Below are 21187 nucleotides of genomic sequence, written 5' to 3' on the forward strand. Positions count from 1 at the left end.
ATTTTACAGTAAAGAATAACGCGAGAGACTTACCTCCATGCAGAGAGAGATGGAACCTTTTGCTCTGTGCCATCACCTAAACCTAGGAGTGACTTGAAAAATAAAAAGCTCACTCCGACCATTCTAAGTATGCTTTATTGGTTAAATGACATGAACCTGAAACTCCTCTAATCAACACCGTCACACGACAAGCCATGATTCCAGTGCTTGTTCAGCTCGCTGTCAGTGAAGCGCGTCTGAGGGCGTCTGGCTCTGTCATCACTAGCCACCTGGCGGAGTGGATTTAACCCTGATCCATGCCCGTCTTATCAGGAGTGGTAGGCGCTCTAATCTGACAGGCAATGTGATGGACACCCATGCAGCTGTTCCCCACTTGGGGCATGCCTCCTGTTGAGCTCTATAAATACTCCAACAGCCTCTTCAGACTAGGCCTTTACAGTAGTTTCATCACCTAAAGCAAACTTTTTCAAACATCAAGCTGACACTTCTCCAAATGCCTCTTCCACCCAGCTTCAGAATGTATAGGCTTCTGCTATTCTCTCTATCTCTGGATCCATTTTCAAGGGCGTGCGCTTTTCTAAAGGGTGTAGCAAGTCAAATGTTAAATGTAACACATGTTTGATTCTGTTCATTCCAGAAATGGAAGTTAATATTTTTTTTAATTGATTTACAAATGAGACAACATCTAGAAATTAATTTCTGAATTTTTATTTGTCCTATTTCTCTGATTGCAAATCTGCAGTCTTTGACTTCACACCTGCCAGCCAAAGCTGTACATATGTCAGCATCTCCTTTTGGCACATACTCTCTGGAAATAGAGGCTAGCGAGTCACAACATTGTCTGTGCAAAAACTGCTGTCTGACTAAATAAAAAAAATCTGCAAAGTATTATATAGAAAATTAATTAGGCCAATAGAGAAGAGAACTCAAGTGTTCACTGGTCCAGTGGCTTACAAGTGGAGATAAAGTTAGCCGAGCCAATAACAACTGCAGATTACCAAGTTGGCACTTTTTCAAGATATGATGGGTATGAACAAACAGAGGCATTGCTGAAATAATGGGATGAATAGAGCAAGTCAGGGTGGGCATGGGCCCTCTCTTCAGTCACATTCTTCCTCACATCAGTTTAGCCGGACTATACTAGAGGCTGCCCTATGTGGTTTTCTATTGTTGCTTTTTCAACAGTGGGCAGGGCATTCGCTCAAGAGCACCTCATAAACTTAGTTTCAGAAATTCAGAATCCATTTTACAAGACCAGCCCATGGATACATAGAAATGGCTTTGTTCCACAGTCCAACCTGTTTCTCTGCACTTCATTTTCATAACTAGAAGGAAAACAATAGTGACTTTGCCCAGTCTGTTGAAGCCACACACACACATTTTGTATAATCTACAGGAAACAGTTGCTTATGAAGACAGCAAGTCAATGGAGGGTGTTTAATGATAAACAGAGACTAGTAAACAAAACCAGCTGAATTTAAAGAGAAAAGTATGAGTCTTCTTCTGCTCTGATGATGGAGGACCATTCCTGCCCTGTAGCCAGCAGCTCACTCACACTGGATCAACACACTAATACTGCCTATTCAATGGCATTCTGCATCTATTGCAAGCACTTACTTCATAAATAACCCACCATCTCTCTTTTACTACAGATGGCATAATTATCAAAGACATTCTAGGCTGACTGAATAAATGAAAAACACAAGATTATGTAATTAAATTATGCCAAAAGAATCATAACGCCCTTTAATTGCCATGGCAACTACTCCATTTACGGCACATTGTGGGCTACTCTTTTTTACACCGCCAACACAGATGACAAATATCCAACATGGCAAGCTAAAGGCTAGCGGCTAGCCGATTGAGAAGAGTTAAGAAATCTTTTAAGTTAAGTTTCACTTGGATTTTTTAGGCTATGTGCCTTATAGCAAGTCAGTCAAAGTCACTTTAAATATCTCACAAAGCTCTTTATCAGGTAGCCTCGGAATCAAGTAAGGGGAGCCTCTCTCTTCTTAATTGCCCCTCCCATCTGCCCATCTGGTGAGGTCAGCAGAGGCAGGGTGTTATGAGCACTAGTTACCTAGTGACCATCTGCTGCATCCACCTGGAGGGAGTCGAACACCAGCACTTACTGCAAACACACGAGAATGAAAATGGGGCGGCTACTTCCTGTCAACTCACCCAAATGACTGCCGCTATGAAGGAGTCCATCACAGAACTTCAGATCCAACTTGAGTAAATAATGGACAGGACATATGCTGCCACACTCCAGACACAATGAATTAAAAGAGTGGGTCCTTTCCCCTGTCTGTCAAACACAGTCATGCAGCAGCGTATGCTCATGTGTTTGTCTGAGCTCTGGCTTTTGTTCCACTCTGTCTGGTCTGTGCAAATGACTTAAGAGAGGCTGGAGTGCCAGCCCAAATTCCTCCCACTGCAGGCCTCGGTTCACAAAACACAGACTGAACAGGACCAACACATGACAGCCTCGGAGGGGCGGAGAAAAACACATGTATGCACACACACATACACACATATTATTGACCATGAAGCAAAATTTGTATCCCTGCCACAAATGTGTGTAACATTAACCATTGTTGAAACCTATGTAGCCTAATAGCACTGTCACGCCTCCTCTCTCGAGCAAACCTTTACATCTCCAACACCAGTGATGGGACAAGTGTTGTGACAGACAGACAGCAAATGCTACTCTGGCATGTTGGGGTGGCTTCTGGGCAAGTAGCAAATGGCAGGAGGGAATTCAAGGGAGAGTGACACATGAGAGAGAGGTGAGAAGAGCCGGGGCTGCCTGAAGAAATCAGTAGCAGTGATTTAGATAAATTATCCCAAATACTTCTGTGACATTAAAAGTCCAGACACACTTAAATGCACAATCAAGTCTTAACTGACACATGAAGTGTCTGAGTGAAATAATGACACACATGGAATGTTAATCTGGTTTAAATAAAGATTCTGTGCCTAAATGGAGGTCAAATATAATGATAAATAGGTTCATTTTGTATATACTGTATAGCCTCAGGAGGTTTAAAGATAAAGGTTTTACCGTCATTAAGTCAACCAGTGCAAATCTGTGGCTCCTACTCATTTGTCAAATCCGACTTTGATTGTATTGGTCTGTGGTGGTTAGACAATCAGATGCCCTCAAGGTAACAAAGCAAAGCAGTGACACTGAGGGGACTGTATAAGTGCATGGAAATCCATTTTAAATGTCTGACAGACAGAGCCGCTGAGCTGTAAAGGACATGACATTCCTCTATTACAAGGAGGCTTCAATAAAAAGTATCAGATACATCACAATGTTATAATAAGTTTTAGGAAAACTGTCACGTCTAAAAGGTTGTAGAATGAGCTGCTGTTTGGTTTCCTACTGGAAACATGTCAGCCAGTAAGCTGCCAGTCACCTTTAAACCTGTTGTTCTTAATGATAAGAGGTAATGATACTTAGATTAAAGTCTGTTTGCCTTTAAATATCTATTTTCTTTTATTCAGACTCTGGGGGAGAACAGTTCATTGGTTACATGTGATATTGAGACAAATAGAAGTTGTAATTCATTCAGAACAAAAACAACAGTGATAAAGAACAACATAAAAAAAAGACTTTCAAATGTAAAAACTAACAACCTCACTGTTAAAGTGCTAATTTTAACTACATATAAACTGATTACTCACCCACTGTCCTGCAGCTCCTCAGGTGGACCCTGGACTAGTTCTCTCACTACAGTTTCTTCAGCTGTCACTCTAAATGTCTCTTTGAGTTGGGTCTCCACAGATTTCTCCACTGGTGGCTTGTTAATCAGGCTTTCTTCTGGTTCTAGGGGCTTTGCTGTTGTCTTTGTTGGCTCTGGTTTTTCTTTTTTCTTTGATTCTAGGGTCTCAGCTGCCACTTCAACTGTTTGTGGTGATGGCACTAGGATCTTCTTTGGTTCTGGAAGCTCTTCTGGAAGCAGCTGTTCTTGCTTGGTTGGTTCTGCTGCCTTTGCCCCCCCTGGAAGTTCTGGTCTTGTGCTCTGTTTTGGTTCTGGGTCCTCTACTATTTGCTGAGCTGGTTCCAGGAGCTCTGGTGTCGTTTTGAAAGGGTCAGGAAGACCCAACTGTGTCTCTACAAGATGTGGAGCTTGGATCTCAGTGGTGTCTCCTGCTGCTTGCAGCCCTGGCAGGATCTCCTTCTGTCTAAGAAACTCCAGTTGAGGAGACTCCAGAGATGGGAGGGGTCTGGAAAAACAATGCAAGAGCAGAGGGGGTTGGGGTATTGGTAGTTTAGTTTACAGCACATTCACAAAGAGTGACTGACAAATGACAAATGCTTGTGCTTGTGTGAAGTCAGAGCTTCTGTCACTACAAGTGTGAGCATGTGTGTCAGTGGTGCTGTTGCATTGTGTTAAAAGAACTGGGTCTTTCTTTCCCTTGAGAGCAAGAACGATATCGCAGCTGATGTCATCCTTTTACTATAATGTATTGTGTTACTTCCCTCCAACCCCAACAGGCAGTCATTTGACTCGAGCTTGAGTCCATACAAAGTACTGCTCTGTGTTTACATCCTCATTCATATTCATTGTGACACTGCTGGCTGTGATATCCCACCACACAACCCTGTATATGATTTTACAAGATGAAAAAAAAACAAAAAACTATAAACGATAAACTGAGATTACAGATTTAACAAACCTTGAAAATATTAATGTACATGAGGAAATTCATCCATTCACAATTTTTTTTTGTCCTGGTTATGATCATAGAGGGTTGGGCCTCAAAACCTATGCAGACTTTACTTTATATCTGCAATGTACTTCAACAAATGGAACGTGACCGCATGTGAACGTGTGTCTTTGTGCAAAACATCACAAGGAGCTTATGGTGAGATTGGCTCACCTTTAAAACACATGGAGTCATTTGTAGCCCTCAACCAAAGTTACAACAATAATTGTGCCAATATCTGGCTGGTATAGATAGGCATTGGCCAACGGACAGTTTTTGTCCTCTAACATAATTATATAACTGAACGGGATAATTTTTACATACTGTAACTCAACATCCATAAAATACCACACTTCATGCTCTCAAATTGATAACATTGATTGATAGATTGAACCCAATGCATTTTGCTTTTTCAATAATGCAGAAAATTTCCTTCCAAAACATCATATTACTGCAGACAGTAATATTAAACAACATGACATCAGCATATATACTGGACGTCTTTTAAAATGCATCGGCCATCGATTACCAATATCAGTCGACTGCTAGACCAATAGCATGGGTTTTGGTTGTGTCTCATGTGTGATGTTTTAATATTCTCAAAGCGTTTTCATCATGTAATAAATTCAAACACACACACACACACAACACACACACACACACACACACACACACACACACACACACACACACACACACACACACACACATACACAGGTTCTTGTATTTACCTTAAGGTCTCTATTGCCTTCTCTTTTAGAGCTTTAATCCAGTTCATATCTGGATCTGGGGCTGTTGGACCAGGTGCAGGACTCTGTGACGGATCGACGGACTCTGTATTCACAGACCCCTGTCCTACAGGAGACATGCTGACTGCAGCATTTTCACATTTCTCAAACTGTGAGGAAGCAACAGTGGGGTTAACCACAATATCATCTTCGCTCTTTAGCAAAGGCACCTGATCAGGTTTCTCTAACTGCATAGGGGCCACAGGGGAAGTCAACACAAAATTTTCTTCACTGTATGATGGAACAGATGGGGCTATAATAACATCAGGGGTAACTTTTGCTGCTATATCACTTTTATTTTCTGTTTCCGAGTGTCCGGCGTCCATCTCAGGGTAACAATCAGTAGTGTTGGTGGTGTGTGACATCCCTCTTTCACACAGGTCTGAAATTTTAACAGTTCCAAAACCTTTTTCTTTAACATTCACAGATTGATTTGCTATACTCATTTCCCCTTCTGCTCCTTTGTTTGTCTCATGTTGTCCTTTCTGCTGGTTGCTGACCTGCTCTTTGCTCAAAGCTGCATTATCTTCCTTCGTGATCTCTGCTACATCAGGACCTTTTATGGGAGTTGGTGCTCCTGGGCTGCTTTGTATGGCTGAGATTATGTTGGAGCTCTGTTGCTCAAGCATCTCACACACATTTTCCTGGATTTTATTTTCACTACGGTTGTTTTTCACAGCAACATCCGCACTACATTTGTTTTCCACAGTCTCAGGTTGGCCAATGTGATCTGGAGTATCAGATATTTTTCTGTGAGGTTCTTCAGGTTGCTCAGCTCTAGGAAGGTCTTGTGTATGAATGTCACGACTATCTGTATTGACCTCTGATAACACAAATATTTGGAAAGGTGAACTCTCGTGCTCATGTGATACAGACTGAACAGATATAGCAGTGTTCTTTGGGATCTCACGTTCTCCCTCTTGATCTTGACAGGAAGCTGACAGATTGTTTATTTTATGATCATCACCTGCTAAATTGTCTGGCCTTTTACATTCATCCATTTTATGTGTTTTCTCACCTCCATGAGCGCAACCTGCTACTATGGCTAAGTCAGCTGGGGCATTATTCTTAGAAGCCTTTCCACTCTCATTTAAATCACCAGCGGGGTGTGAAGATATATAAACATTGCCAACTCCTTGTGCAGCTTGTGCTCCCTCACTTCCATCTTTCTCTAGACTTATCAGTTGTCGATCGCCACTGCTTTCATCAGCTGTCAAGTCATCCCTGCTTCCTGAGTGACACAAATTCACAGCAGCACCGTCTTTTTCTTCTGCTACCACTTTCAACCCAGGAAGCACTAACTCCTGCTGTTTGACTTGTCTGTTAGTCTTTTCTCCTTCCTGTAAGCATTGACCTGATAATTCTTCAGAAGGAAGTCTGGATCCTTGACCTGAAGTGAAATCTGGAGCCTTGTCCCTGTACAAACCATATTCCAGTGTTGCTGTTGAAGTAGGCCACAATCTTTGCTCTAAAACAGATGGTATGGTAGTCTGGTACATCTGAGATTCACTACCAGAACCTCTCTCAGATGACCTGGCAGGTTTTTCAGAAAAAATGTCACTCACATTTTCTCCTTCCTCATTCATAACCCTTGTTGGTAATTCACTATTTTCTAATGGCTGCACAGTTCCAATTTCCTCTTCAACATCTTTGTCTGACCCATTAACTATTTGTGGTCTTCTTCCAGTCATTTGTGTCTGCACCTTGCTGTTGTCAGCTGTTTCTTTTTGATAATCCATTACTGAATCTTCTAGTTGTTTACTTTTCTCTTCAAACCTTGTGGAGATTTGATCTCCTAACATTTGTTTCTCATTTGCTCTGCGTTGTTCAATTTCTTTATCAACCAAGTCTGTAGGCAGATCAGGACTGACTAGAAAGGTAACATTATTCAGGCCATCTGTCATGGATGCTTCATAAATAGCAGGTGTAATGCCGATGGAGTCTGGCTCAGTGTGCATTTCAGTAATTACATTAGAAGACCCACCCTTTTTCAGGATACTCCCTGTACAAGGAGGCTGAGTTGCAGGAAAGACAATTTTCTCTGGAATACTGACATTATTATTCATATAATTGTCAAGTACAATGACAGACTCCATAGAACTTTTTATTTTCTCCAGTTTCTGGCCAGTTTCCTCAGACTTTAAACTACTTTCAGAGCACTTAAAATTCTGTCCTAAAGACATTTGTGTCTTCTTCTCATGCTGTTCTCCAAAGACTTCAGTCCCATCACTGTTTGCTCTGCGCTTCTGTGTCTGTTCCGGAGGAGAGATATCACAGTCGGTGGTGAACTCCAAGTGACTTAACATTGGGGCAGGAGGCAGTAGAACAAAAGTAGTTTTACTGGCACATTGCTCAATAGCAGGAATTGAATGGTCAGAGTCTGTCAACTGAGAAACTGATTCATCCTTTGTTGAATCAGTAGAGTAGGTTGCATCCTGCATTAAATCTTTGGCAACTGATCCATGAAGTGACATTTCATTTATTTGGGTAGTAACTTCACAACAGGGGTCACTAGTTGTTGTCTGAAGAGATGTCACAGCTTCAGATTTTGAATTGGGGTCAAGCTGAGTTGAAAGCTGTTCAGCTGGTAATTGACTGGATGCATCATTCAGAGGTTTGCAGGAACCTGTGAGTGGGTGTTGGCTACTTTTGTTTTCTTCAAGAGTGATACTAGCAAGCAACTTTTGAGGCTCTTTCTCCTTTGATAAGCACAGACTCATATCACCCTTCTCATCTGTTAGATTATCGGCCTCAGCAATAGCATTTGATGCTATTTGTGACAGGACAAGACACTCTTCTTTGCTGTTATGACTTCTCTCCTTGGGAGCTTGAGGCTGTTGAGCTGCTCTTGAGTTGACATCAGTTAATGACTGTAAGTTTTCTTTACATGATGGATCTATGTTAATGTTGTCATCTTTTGTAAGAATGTCATCTGTGGAGATTTCTGGCTTTCCTGATCTGAGGAAATCTGGAAAGTTATAACTGGCTTCAACAACAGGATGGCGCAAACTCTCATGTACAGTCAGTCGAGGCAAAGAGGTATAGTCCATAGCGGCGACCGGCATTATCTGGAGATCCGTAGGAGAACCGTCTTCTTGTTTCACATTGGATGCAAAGTGAACCCTGTTATTGCGTCCTCTGCTGGCATATGCGTACACACCCACATCAGACATAGCAGGCCTACCTTTATTGCTTTGGATCTGGCCTTGGACTTGGAGCTCAGATGAACTTTGTTCTGTCCCGGCTTCTGTGGTGCTAATTTCAGACTGGACCTGTTGATTGTTGTTGTCTTGTTGCAGGATTTGTTGTGGAGTAGTCGAAGGCTCGGGTGAGATTAATGGCAGGAATACATTGTCGTAGCTTTTTACAGTCTCTGAGATGACTGACTCTTTACAAATGAGTCTCAAAGCCGGTGCTTCCCCTGAAATCAAATTCAAATTGAGATTATCCCTTACCCCTCCACTTGTTTTGCTGGAGCTCTGTTCAGGATGAATGGGGAGAGTAGAAATTGCTACGCCACGCTGCTCCTGGCAGGGATGAGACAGACAGTCCTTTTCAGTGCGGATGCTGTCAGTGATGGACGGGATAAGCTCACTACAGCTCTGTGGCTTCAGCTGTGACTCGGCAACATTGGTGGGTGGACACGTCTCTGTCCCGGATGACGACAACCCATTAGCAGAGCCTTCTGGCTGGCTGAATGAACTGTCCTCTCGAGCCAGCCCTCCCTTCTGTTCTTCCTCCAGCCGTCCTCCTCCTCCTTCTCCTGCTCCCTCTAATTCTGCAGCACCATGATAGTGACAATCAGAACCAGTGATTACCTTAAGGGGAGACTTATTGATGAAGGCTTCTAACAACAGTGGATCCTTTTCTCTGACTCCCTCTTCAGATGGTGAGCTTCCTGTGCTTGCATTGCAAATGATTGTCTCTTTTTTTCCGTTTTCATCATTCTCTGCAAAGTTGTTTGGCATTTTGCTGCTGTAGCTTTTCTCAGATGCAGCCGGTCCCTCTTTGGCTGACGGTGTGAGCGTACAAATTCCCTGTGAATCGATTAATAAGAGCCGAGAAAGGCTGCCCAGGAGTCCTTCTTTCTCTCTATATGCAGCAGTGAGACACTCTTCTGTTCCTTCCAAATCTTTCTCTTTTCCTGTTTTCTCACTTTCTGCGATTGCTAAAGCAGCTACTCCATCCGGTGAATCGTGCCTTACACTTTCTCCCTCTTGCTTTCTTCCTATCACTTCTGGCATCGTGGGTGTTGTCAGTGGCAACGCAGCAACCACTAGTAAAGGCTCTTCAAGCGCAGTCTCCACACCACTCTCTCCCACACAAATTTGGCTGATGGAGAGTGGGATCTGATCCTCATGCATAAGTATCACTGCCTCTGTGGTAACTACAGCATCCTGTATTAGTGCATGTGATCTCTTGTCAGTATAGACAACTGGATTGATAGATATAGTTGGTGTATTTTGGTTGTTAATGTCAGCCCCATTCGCTTCTTGCCCCTGCTGTGGACTTTCATCTGACCAGAGATTCATGTCATTTGGGGTGACCAAGTGGTTGAGGATTTCTGAATGATCAGGACCCATCGAAAAACCCTGGGTGACGACACGTGGACAGGTCAAGTCAGTAAGATGAGAGAATGATAGCGGGGGGCTGGAGGTGTGCTTTCCTCCAGGACTCAGCTGTTGCTTGTTGTCAAGCCCATTACCAGGTTGTTCACTAGAAATCATGGTCTGAGTGTCTGCCGTGGCCAATGTTTGTATGTCTGTCATTGAATCTCTTGCATTTATAAAAGAAAAATCCTGCATGTCATTGACAGGCTGCACTGCTATGTCTTCTTTCTGTCCAGTCTCTGTGTTCTTTTCCATCTTTTTCTTTCGCCTTTGTTTCTTTCTTTCTTTGGCCTTTGTCATTTTGCCAGGTTCTGCTTCTTTATCAAGTGTGAGCTTGTCTATTTTTGACTCCTGGTCATCTTGACTGCCGGTGATTGATGCCCTCAGTGCCTCTGACTGCATCTCTGATGAAGCATCTGTATCCTTTTCATGAAGATTACTGCATTCAGTTGTTTCACAAAGTGAATCATCATTACTTCCAGTTTCAACTACACAAACACTGAGCTCATCACTGTGATTTTCTTTCTTTGTGTCTATAATCTCTGTTATTGTCCCTGTACCTTTTATCTTGTCCAGTGTGCCATTGGCTGCATTACAATCCATATAGTCACTCAGCTCAGCGAATACATCTTTTTCATTTCCTTCAAATGAATCTTTTGCTGTTTCTAATTGTGCCTGACTGTGTGTCTCCATCTGTTTGTCAGGTTTGTTTTCTGGAGGATCTGAACATTTATCTACATTTTGCTTTACTTTTATTTCACTCTCTGTCTCGGCTGCCCCAGCACTACTCACAGTGCCCAGTATGTAATTCCTGAAACTGAACACAAACATATCTTTCTGACTGTTTGCTGCCTCACTGTATCCATGTGTACTCTGGTTTCCATGGCCTCTGTTGCTATGTCCTGGCTGGACTGCTAATGGCGGCAGTGACAATGACTCATCGGACTTTTTAACTCTCCTTTCTGTTTTCTTCCCTACATCCTTCTCAGGGGTGGAACTTGGGGGCCCAGTGGAATTAGGTATTTCCAGTGAGGCCATTTGCTCTTCACATTCTTGGAAGGCCTCTTGGAGCTCCCGGTCTAGGAGCAAGGATGTGGGAGGGGTCAGGGTTTGGCTGTCTGGGGAAGGTGTGGTAGTGGGCCAAGGTGATGGTTGGGTGTTTGTGAGAATTGGGTCACTGTCATGAGGCCTGAGACGAAGATAGAGTGACAGAGGTAAGAGTGCGGTCGGAAAAGCAGACAGCTGGTCATTCCACGATGCCACAGAGCATTGCTATTGGCAGAACAGAAGCCCATGCTCACACACTAGACTATATGAAGTACACCAGTGGTTAATGTACATGCGGGTAGCTTCATACACATCAATGTGTTATGTAACTGTACCTTTGTTCTATCTGTAAGAAAAGTTTAAGAATAAAATGTAGTTTGGTTCAAATAATTTCAAATAATGCTTTACTGATGTGTTGAACTACACTTCATATTTCTCATTCTTTTAACGTTTGAATCATATACCAGCACCATGAATACCACAACAGGATACTGCCCAAACACCATGAACAGCCGTCCTTCCATTTAGGTTGATGTGTACTCTTATTCTGTGTACGTACTAGGCAACACTAGCTATGCCATCATCCTGACAACTGTGATGGATACTCTATTGGTTGGATTATCAGACAAGATTTTTATGTAAAGGATAGTGGTGAATAAAATAAAAAATGAATATTTCAAGCCTTTTTCCATCCATCAATCAGGCAGGCAGTCAGTCAATCAAAGATACTTTATTGATCTTGAGGAGAGTTGGGGTATCCAGCAGCACAGTTTGCAAAGTGTAGTGAAATAGGATTAAAGTGAAACCACGAAGCAGAATGCCTCAGGAAACACATCCAAAAGTAAACATTTAGCATTGTTATCTTAAAATGCTCTGAGTAAATGCTGGAAACAATCAGACTAATTTTGTGCCAATCATTTGTAATTGCTGAACCACTGTTAAACTATTAGTTAACAGTAAAAGAATATAATGTAGGGCCTATTTAATATTCTCCCTAGAGGGAATACAGTATGTTTCTTTTGACGATTAAATCATAATAATGGTCCTGACTCATGGCTATCACAGTCACCTGACTTAGGGTACATAAAGAATTTATGGGATATGAACATCATGGCTGCAACAGGTCCACCCAGGAATATTCCACAACTTGAGGCTTTTGCCCATGAGGAATAGGATAAAATTCATCAGGAATGTTTCCGGAAGCTGGTGTCTGGACGTGCTTCATATTTTAGAGCCCAGAGAAGCTAAAGGGTCTCTGCCTTCTACAAGAGACCCTCATTGTTAAGGGCTTGAATTATTATGAGACTGCAGTAGTTTGGTAAAAAGTCAGTAAAAGTAGCTTTTATTGTTCCATCCTGCTTCATAGCGGTGATGTACCTGTATTTGTAATTGTAAATGTTCGTGTGTTCGTTCGTCCATCCGTTCGTTCGTCCATTAGTCCACCAAATTTCTTCGTAACTGTTGCAAAGGGAATGAAAATGAGATAATGGCCTTGACCTTGAGAAAAGTAGCTCAAGGTCAAATTTTAACTTTTGTACACTCAGGAACTGGATAAGATAGACGAGGGAGAAGGCCAGTGTGAGTACGATCGTAAATCAAAGCAAGTGATTTGATCTATGAAAGTAGGTCAGAGCACTAGCTTTGATCTTTGACCTATGCAAGTAGATCAGGGTAAAATGTTGAATTCAGGGGTGACGTGGGATGTTGCAGTCTGTGACTGCCTTGTTATTTCTGTGAAAACACTTATTGTATCGAACTGTTCATTTTTGAATTAGTTATTGCATATGGTAAAATTAATATACAGTACATTATTCAGCCAATAATGATGAAGGTATCTACTTCACTGGTGCATTTGTGGAAGGTTGGACTATAGGCCTGAAATCTGTGCTTGTATAAAGCATCACCATAAAAACCATGTCCTGAGCAGTTCACAATGCTTTTCCTACATACCAATGTCACTCTTAAATTATTTAGACATAAATAATGTAAGGATGACATACTGTTGCAATGATTCAGGATATCACAACACATTTAGCCTCTGACCAATAAGCAGACTCAACATGTAGTCTATAAACAATTCACCCAGGCATGAAAAATACCAATGACCGCACATCTGCACTGACAAACAGACATCCATCACAACTGAGTATAAGTTACAAGCATTTAGTCATCCTGTCAGTTTTTTCTCCACTTCATGCTCCTTAGTTTCACTCTTCATCACCCCACTCCCACAGCAGACACCTCACTATCTCATGCTGAACCCATGTGGTACCTTGTATCTAGAAGCACTAGAGGTAGACTGTCTTCCATGTGGTGGTGTGGGCCTGTGTCCACCTGCTCCTTTATCCTCTCACCTGAGCTAGTCTCAGTTCTGTCAGCGCACACACACACACACACACACACACACACACAATCACGCACACACATATTCACGTTCAAATTCACCGACAACAAATCAATAAAAAGTTAGCACTCACCCATGACTGAAAAAAATAACAAGTGTTCCTAAACAGCCATACATGAAGAAAAAATTAATATCAGAATATATTCAGTGATTTTATTTAATAACAATATCGTACTTTGATACCCGTCATATGATTGCTGTTACATATGTGCCAATATTTGTTGCGAATAACGGCCTTATTTTTGCCAGTCATCACTATATGCTTGGTGGACAGTTGTTTTCTTCTCACCCCTCCCTCCCCCACTGATCACCCCCCCCCCTGTTCCCTCAGTGAACATGTTTCGTTGTAAGATACTTGTACTGTACAATGAAAAATAAAGGAAACCGTGATGATGATTATGGATCTTCCAGTGAAAGTGCTGATTTTTTATCTTTTTAAAATAATGTTGGTAGTATAAACATTTGCTGGACATACTTATTGACTCATTGATTTGCTTCTTGTTGGTGTCTTTTTTTTTTTTAATCAAAGTAAAGTCTACAAATGTATGAAGAAACTAAAGGAGCAAATCACAATGTGCACGTTCATTAGTTGTGCACTTTGCTGGCGTGAGGGTGGTCTTTCTATACCTCTCACCAAGCACAGACTACAATAGGCTCAAGTCCCACCATGACCCAAATGGTTTAATACACTGAAGACCTATCAGGAAATAAGACTGTTTGATTACTTATAATTCTGAAATCTTCAAACTCAGAGCTCTTCCTTGGTTATTAAATTCTTTGTATGTCTCTGTGACATTAAAAACATTTTCTTAACAAAAAATTAACAAGTGCTTCTGACAAAAGCTGGAATTGAGGCTAGGTTTAATAAATACAGTTATGTACAAAGATACACATTCCGAAAGGTTTACACTTTCAAAAAAGCTGATTATTACAGGACGGCAAGCCAGTCAGAACACTAAATAAATACTATTATCTACAACGTACACATTCAGAATTGCTAAAGGAAAACTAAAACTATGTCAGATCTGATGCCTTACTGGTTCATAATAGCATTAAATTTTCACATTCAGTTTCCACCATACAAGCATTTTGTGAAGCGTCCTCTTGAGGGATCATTTTACACTGTACATTACAATAGCAACCTGTATGCTTGTGGCCCTTATAACATCACCATGCATTTCACTATTTGTTGTCACAATCTGACTGAAAAATGGGTTGACACATTGATTTCCAGTGGACTAGACTTTTGTAATGGACTCTGCTAGACTGGCAAAGCAAAACCTTAACAAACCCCATCCTGTTCAGAATGCAGCAGCCAGAGTATTAACCAGAACCAGAAGGTGTGAACGCGTCATTCTTGTTTTAATTTCTCTTCACTGGCTACCAGTAAAGCAAAGAATTGATTTTAAAATACTTCTTATCATTTTTAAAGCTATTAACGGCCTAGCTCCCTCCTACGCTCCTGACATGCTCTCAGAATAAACACCAGATCGACCCTTGAGATCATCAAATAAAGTTCTACTCACCATACCGAGAACAAACACTACATTAGCTCATGGTGCCTTGAGGCATTATGGTTCTACTCTGTCCTGCCCTCTCCGCCACATGAACGCAGGTCTGCCACAATAGTTTCTTCTTTTAAGATCAGACTAAAAACAAAGCCTTTAATTAAGTTAATGGATAAAACCTCCCTTTTAGAAACAATATTATTATCGTTCTTTTACCACTTTTTCTCATTTCTTTTATATATGAAATATTAATGTAATGTATTCATTACATGTGACTTTTAATTGTTTTTAAGACCATTGAGTTTATGCTTGCTGTATGTAAAAGAGCTATATATAAAAATTTGATTTGATTTCATAGCACACACAACCGCAGCCATGTATTTGGATACGCTCACGCTGTCATGCTGTCACCAACTCCACCCACTACATGTACATCAAGCGCCCAACCAATCACGGCGCATCTGCCAGAAGGAATCACGTGAACAATATGGCGTAAGGCATCTGCTATGTTAGGAGAAGAAATAACTAAACATGGACTTCCCAGTTAATATAATTTTAGAGTGTCGTAACTGTTCCAACAATTTTCACGTTTTTGAGCAGAGAGTCCAAATACCAGGAACGAGACATATATATATATATATATATATATATATTAGTACTATATATACTACTTTGCTATATATGCCAATAAATGTTGAGATGACTTTCTAATAATCTCATTTTGAAATGCTGCTTGACCACATCTGAAATAACATCAGTGTGATATTTAGCGCTCGTCTTTCAACTTGTGTACTTCAACTATGTATAAGCAAAGCTTTCACAAAGCGTGCCATGGTGTCAGGGTTAGAAGGTTGGCAGGGCTGAAGCAGCCTCTGGTGGCAGATTAGAAGGCTGGCAGGTTTTGTTTTCTCAACAGTACAACCAATCAGCCACGGAATCAACCAAGCGACCAAGTTCAGAAGAAACGCAATCCAAACTGCAAAAAATAACGATACTGTTGATAAGTTGTCAACAAATGGTTAATGTAATTTATTATGACACATGCTCCAAAGTGTTTTTTTTTCTCATTCCCTCCACTTTCACATAAAAAAAAGAAATAAAGAGCTGATATTTCTTCTTTCAGTGACGTCATGACAGTCTTACCCTGACTGTTATTACCTGCATAATTGTATAGGCACGTGTGCGCTGATGCGCCTCAACTTACCCCAGCGAGGACTCCCAGATGTTTAACTCACTGCTGAAGTCTAGACTGGGCAGCAGGTCATGAGGAAACTCAAGCTCCTCTTTGTCGTCCAGGTCTCCAGCTGAAGCTCTGTTCTCTTCCACCCCAGTAACCACTGGAACGTCTGGTAGAACTGGTTGAGACAGCAGACTCTGCTGGCTGCTCCAGGCTTCAGTCAGCGGCGCTTTGTTGTCACGCTGGGTTGAACTCTCAGCTTGAACTTCAGCCTGTAGGGTATTTAAACATCCTAATGAGTCAAACTGTCAATGTCTCTGGGACATCAAGGGAGTACTGTACTTAAAGAATTGACAGCCATTTGGTGGCAAACATAGGAACACCCAAGATTCAATGTTCAGGTCAAACATTGTAAATAACACCGCCAATGGCTTAAAGTGTTAAACTGTTAAAGTGCTCCAGCGTGTTACTACTGAACACCATAGGAAATCTTTTCTGCCTGTAGCCATCAGGCTGTACAATGCCTGACTTTAACAAGCAGTGAAAGTGAAAGGAAGCAGCAGTTACTGTATGTTCCTGTATATAAGTTTAGATTTAATTTTGGATATTTATTCCATTATTTATCTGCTCATTTTTAATTCCAATATATCTCCTCCTGTCTCTCTTTTTCACTTTGTTCTGCTGCGGAGTGACTGTGACGAAAAGGAATTTCCCCTTTGGGGGAATAATAAAGGATTATGATTCTGATCCTAATTAAACATTAGATTCTAACGTATCATTAAAATCACATTTTCCCATGTATTATAGCAGAGAATGTGCACACAACCTTTGTGGTTTATAAATACATTAATCTGAAAGAGAGACAAACTCGCTAAATTAACTACCAGTGAATGTTATTAGACCTTGACAACACCTTGAAAGGACAGAGGCTGCTGTTCTTCAGACAGTCAAAAAAAAAAAAAAGTACCCGGTGAGTTATTATGAAAGACAACCAAGGTCTCCCGGACAGTCTTTAAGAAGCACAATCAGACCTGTGGTTTAATTATTGTCTAGGGTAGATAATATGTTCAACCTTGATGTCCCTTGATCCTGAAACAACCTAAAAAGATTTGCATTAAAAATGTGACTTAATCTCTCCTTAAATCTCATGTTGAGGAAATACACAGAATACTTGACTTGGTTGCTTTTCCACTTTGTCAAACAACACAACATCTAACGCTATAATAATAATATAACATATGATAATAATCCTAACCATAAAAAACATACAGTGTTCAACTGTTAAACAACCATACGACTGTATTTCACCCACACAGGTTGTCTTCCTCTGTAGAGAGTCTTCACAGAGTCTCTTCAGTTCACACTCATATTTAAACTGAGGCGTGCAGCAGCAGGAGAAAAAATGAGCACTTGCAACCACAGATATAAACACACAGGGATTCATGACCACACCTTTAACATTCAATTTGTCTGGACCATGTGAGCATAAGATGCTTCAGGAGGAGCCTGGAGTTTTTAGAGAATCAGGATATGAATTACTACATGTAAGTTCAGACGACATGACTAATGCCTTCCATTGCTGAGATTCATGAATGAACTTCTTCATTTATTATACATGATTATTAGCAGACAGCATGGCTGCACACCGGCAGACGTCACTTTCATGATCAGGTAAAACGACAATTAAATTAAGTCTAGCGCCAGAGCTATGAACATTCCATTTTTACCCATCGGTACTGGACTCTGAATCAATACAGGATTCTTTAACATGATGTTTGCTTCTAATTTCATGAATAACGCGTTCAATGATTATATAAAAATGACACAATTAGATGCCCATACAATCTACCAACTAGTTATCCAGATCTGGACCTCACAGAAACATCTACAGTGGGATGAGAATAATAACGATAGCGATATGAACTGAGATTCCTCATCTCAAACTGTACTGTTTCATATACATATAGTTACATTATAATTAAAGTCAGTTTATACTGTGAATTTTAGATGAATTGACCTAATGTGCTGTCTGGGCAGAACAGGTTACACTTAGTTCTATCTAGTTTTCCATTTTAACATCAATTCAATTCATTAATTCCACATTTATTTTCAAACCGAATTGGTTGATTGATAGAAACAAAATTAGAAGTTACACATCTCCCTTGAAGACAGATGAACCAACCCCCCCCCCCCCCCCCCCGCCCCCCAAGCGCTGTTGTTTCTGGCAGTATATGCTGAGGACAGCTGTATAAGTTGAGCTGTGTGTGCAGACGGGAGACTCTGAGTGTCTGGCCTCACCTGTGTCATCATTACAAAGAGCATCCTTTGTGTGACACATCTTTTTCTCAAGAGCATGACTATGTACATACACTGGTTTAACATGGTAACTCTACTGACAGTCAAAATATGCGATCTCACTATAATGTGTGCCTGCAGAGCTCAAAGATGAATAGGATATTTAATGATGAAGTCATTTAGACTCTTCTTGTCATGATTGTTCTCAAAAGACAGCTGGCATCACATCAGTCTAAAACATGAAAGAACACCATAAGGAGTTATCTCCCTACTGCTGCTGTTTCTACCTCAGTAATGGAGCATTAGATTGAAAATGTTAAAAAGACAAACACAACATGAACACAGTCCCTTCATTGGACTTCTGTATGTTCATGCTATTTGGGTTTCCTGTTTGCTGCATGAACTTTCTGAACTTGTACATCAAGACTAATGTCACAGAGGAAAGAGGCAACACCTCCACTGATTAACACAACAAACAGCACCAAGAGGCATGGCATGTCTGTTTACAGTCATAGTACTGATGAAGGAAGTGAAGCGTGAAGGTACAGTACTTGATCCCCAAACAGAAAGTGATGTTTGTCAGTAAGGAATCAAACAGAAAACAACCCCATGGCTCAGGAGGTGATATCCACTGTAATAAAATATGCCAGTTTAATTCTTCACAGGACTCCTGCTAGTAGGAGGCAGCCAGGAACAGGAAAGCCTTAGACAAACAGATTCCCTTATACAGCTGATAATCCTGATACACACAGCAAACCTCTCTTCAAATAACACACATTCAACTTTAATCCTACCATCTCTTTGTTGTTCTTCTGTACTTACCGAGCAGCTCGCTCCTCTGTGCTGAAGGTGACTCTTCAGTTCAACAGTCCTCTGCTGCTTTGCTTACTACGAAGGCAGCTTCTGCTGGCCTCTGTGTTTTGATGGGGCAGGACACGGAAACATGCTGCAACACATGCTGCTGACACTCCCTCCTCTCTTGTACTTACTCAGCTAAGTTCCTCCTCCTCCTCCTTCTTTCCAAAGTCTCCTGTCTTTGAGCGCTGACGCTCCCCTGTTAAATTTCCATGTGCCTCCTCAACCTAGAAACACAACACTACCACACACACACACACACACACACACACTGCTGGTTGTTACTGACTGGCTTGATGGGTTGGCCACTGGGAGGTGCAGAGAACGCTCCTCCCCTCTCTCTTTCCATTCAGCTCCCTCCTCCTTCTCCATCTCCTTTCCCTCTTTTCTTTCTTCCAGCCCATCTGATGCACCTCTGCACAAAGCCTCCTCCCCCCTACCACCTCATCTGGGCTGCACTGACTGACAGTGCCTCTTGCAGGTGAATGCTGGGAATTAGGTCAAGGGTCTGGCTTATAGTGACCCCCTGAAAGGGGATCAGGTTACACTTCAAGAAGCTTTGGTTACACACAAACATGGGCACATAGACATCCTATAGCATCACTAGAGCTGCTTCTTCATTCAAGTTTAACCTCTCTGGTTGCTGAGGATTGACATCAGAATGGACACAAGAGCACTTTTTCTAAACACTCCACTTCTGTTGAATTTTGAAACGTCAAGAATCTGTTCTATCCGAAATACTGAAAATTAAAAAAAAAAATATACAAAACAACTTTTAAAAATCAAACAAAGATAACAGGAAGTGTTGCAGTCACAAGGAGGAGTCCCTGGAGAATGTATTTTTCAATATTGTGCACATTTTGCTGATGTTATACGAGACAACACCAACCATGAAATGTAACAGATAGTCAGACGAGGGTACATTTACCCAAGACAGAGAGATTTTTTTTAAATGAAAGATGATGGACAGATGGAATCCAGTCTGACTGTGTGAAGGATAATAAACAGTGTTTAATGGCCTCCTTGCATGACTTTATAACCTCTTTTTGTTTTGAAGCTTCACAGCATCACCAGTATGCTCACAAGTCCCAGACAAACTCAGTTCATTTAGGTATTCAGCAGCCACAAAGGTAATTTCATCCCAATTTAACCAATGTTCTTTTGTGGAATTGGCATATTAGAAATGTAGAAAACTTCCGTAAAAGAGGAAAATCCAGCAAAACACAGACACATGGATGCACTGATCGCCCATAACACTGGGGGAGCAGGTAGGTTTTGTGATCAGAGCATGTGACTCATAAATGTAGTACCTGGTGGGAGTCATTTTCTTGAGGTGGAAACAGCACAACATTTTCTTGAGCGCTCTCTTCTGGCTGTAACAGGGATTGAAAGAATTTAAGAAGGCATCTGACAGAGGAAAGTTTCTGGAACGGTCTGCCCCAGCAGTGATATGCACGGGAACCGAATTCTAATTGGTCTTTAAGGCAAAGGTTAGAATGTTAACTCCTCCTTTGAAATCACACCATGTTAGGTTAAGAGCACGTGATCTGAGTCTATGGCCATTAGACAAATGTTAAAGTTAATCCTATTAACATAATCCTGAATTCAACATCCCACAGTCCAGTCACATGCAGAGGCTAAAATGACACCATTCATATATGTGTATATATATATATATATATATATATATATATATATATATATATATATATGGTGTGTATATATATATATATATACACACACACACACACACACACACACACACACACACATATTGTAACAATTGC

General features: G+C 41.1%; 1 protein-coding gene across 7 annotated transcripts in view; it reads right to left on the bottom strand.

Annotated features, from left to right (window-relative positions):
* tacc2 (transforming, acidic coiled-coil containing protein 2) overlaps positions 1-21187 on the bottom strand; it is a 46994-nt gene that overhangs the window by 23696 nt on the left and 2111 nt on the right. For 5 of the 7 annotated variants that reach the window (XM_068326839.1, XM_068326837.1, XM_068326836.1 and 2 more), the window contains exons 3-7: positions 20711-20773; positions 16278-16522; positions 13434-13532; positions 5448-11303; positions 3691-4233 (exon numbers count right to left, since the gene is read on the bottom strand). In XM_068326839.1, the coding sequence (XP_068182940.1) occupies positions 3691-4233; positions 5448-11303; positions 13434-13532; positions 16278-16522; positions 20711-20773 (6806 nt within the window). The remainder of the gene's footprint in view (positions 1-3690; positions 4234-5447; positions 11304-13433; positions 13533-16277; positions 16523-20710; positions 20774-21187) is intronic. The other 2 variants (XM_068326835.1, XM_068326840.1) reach the window with 2 other exon arrangements.

Source organism: Antennarius striatus, chromosome 11 (assembly GCF_040054535.1).
Source record: "Antennarius striatus isolate MH-2024 chromosome 11, ASM4005453v1, whole genome shotgun sequence".
NCBI classification, from domain to species: domain Eukaryota; kingdom Metazoa; phylum Chordata; class Actinopteri; order Lophiiformes; family Antennariidae; genus Antennarius; species Antennarius striatus.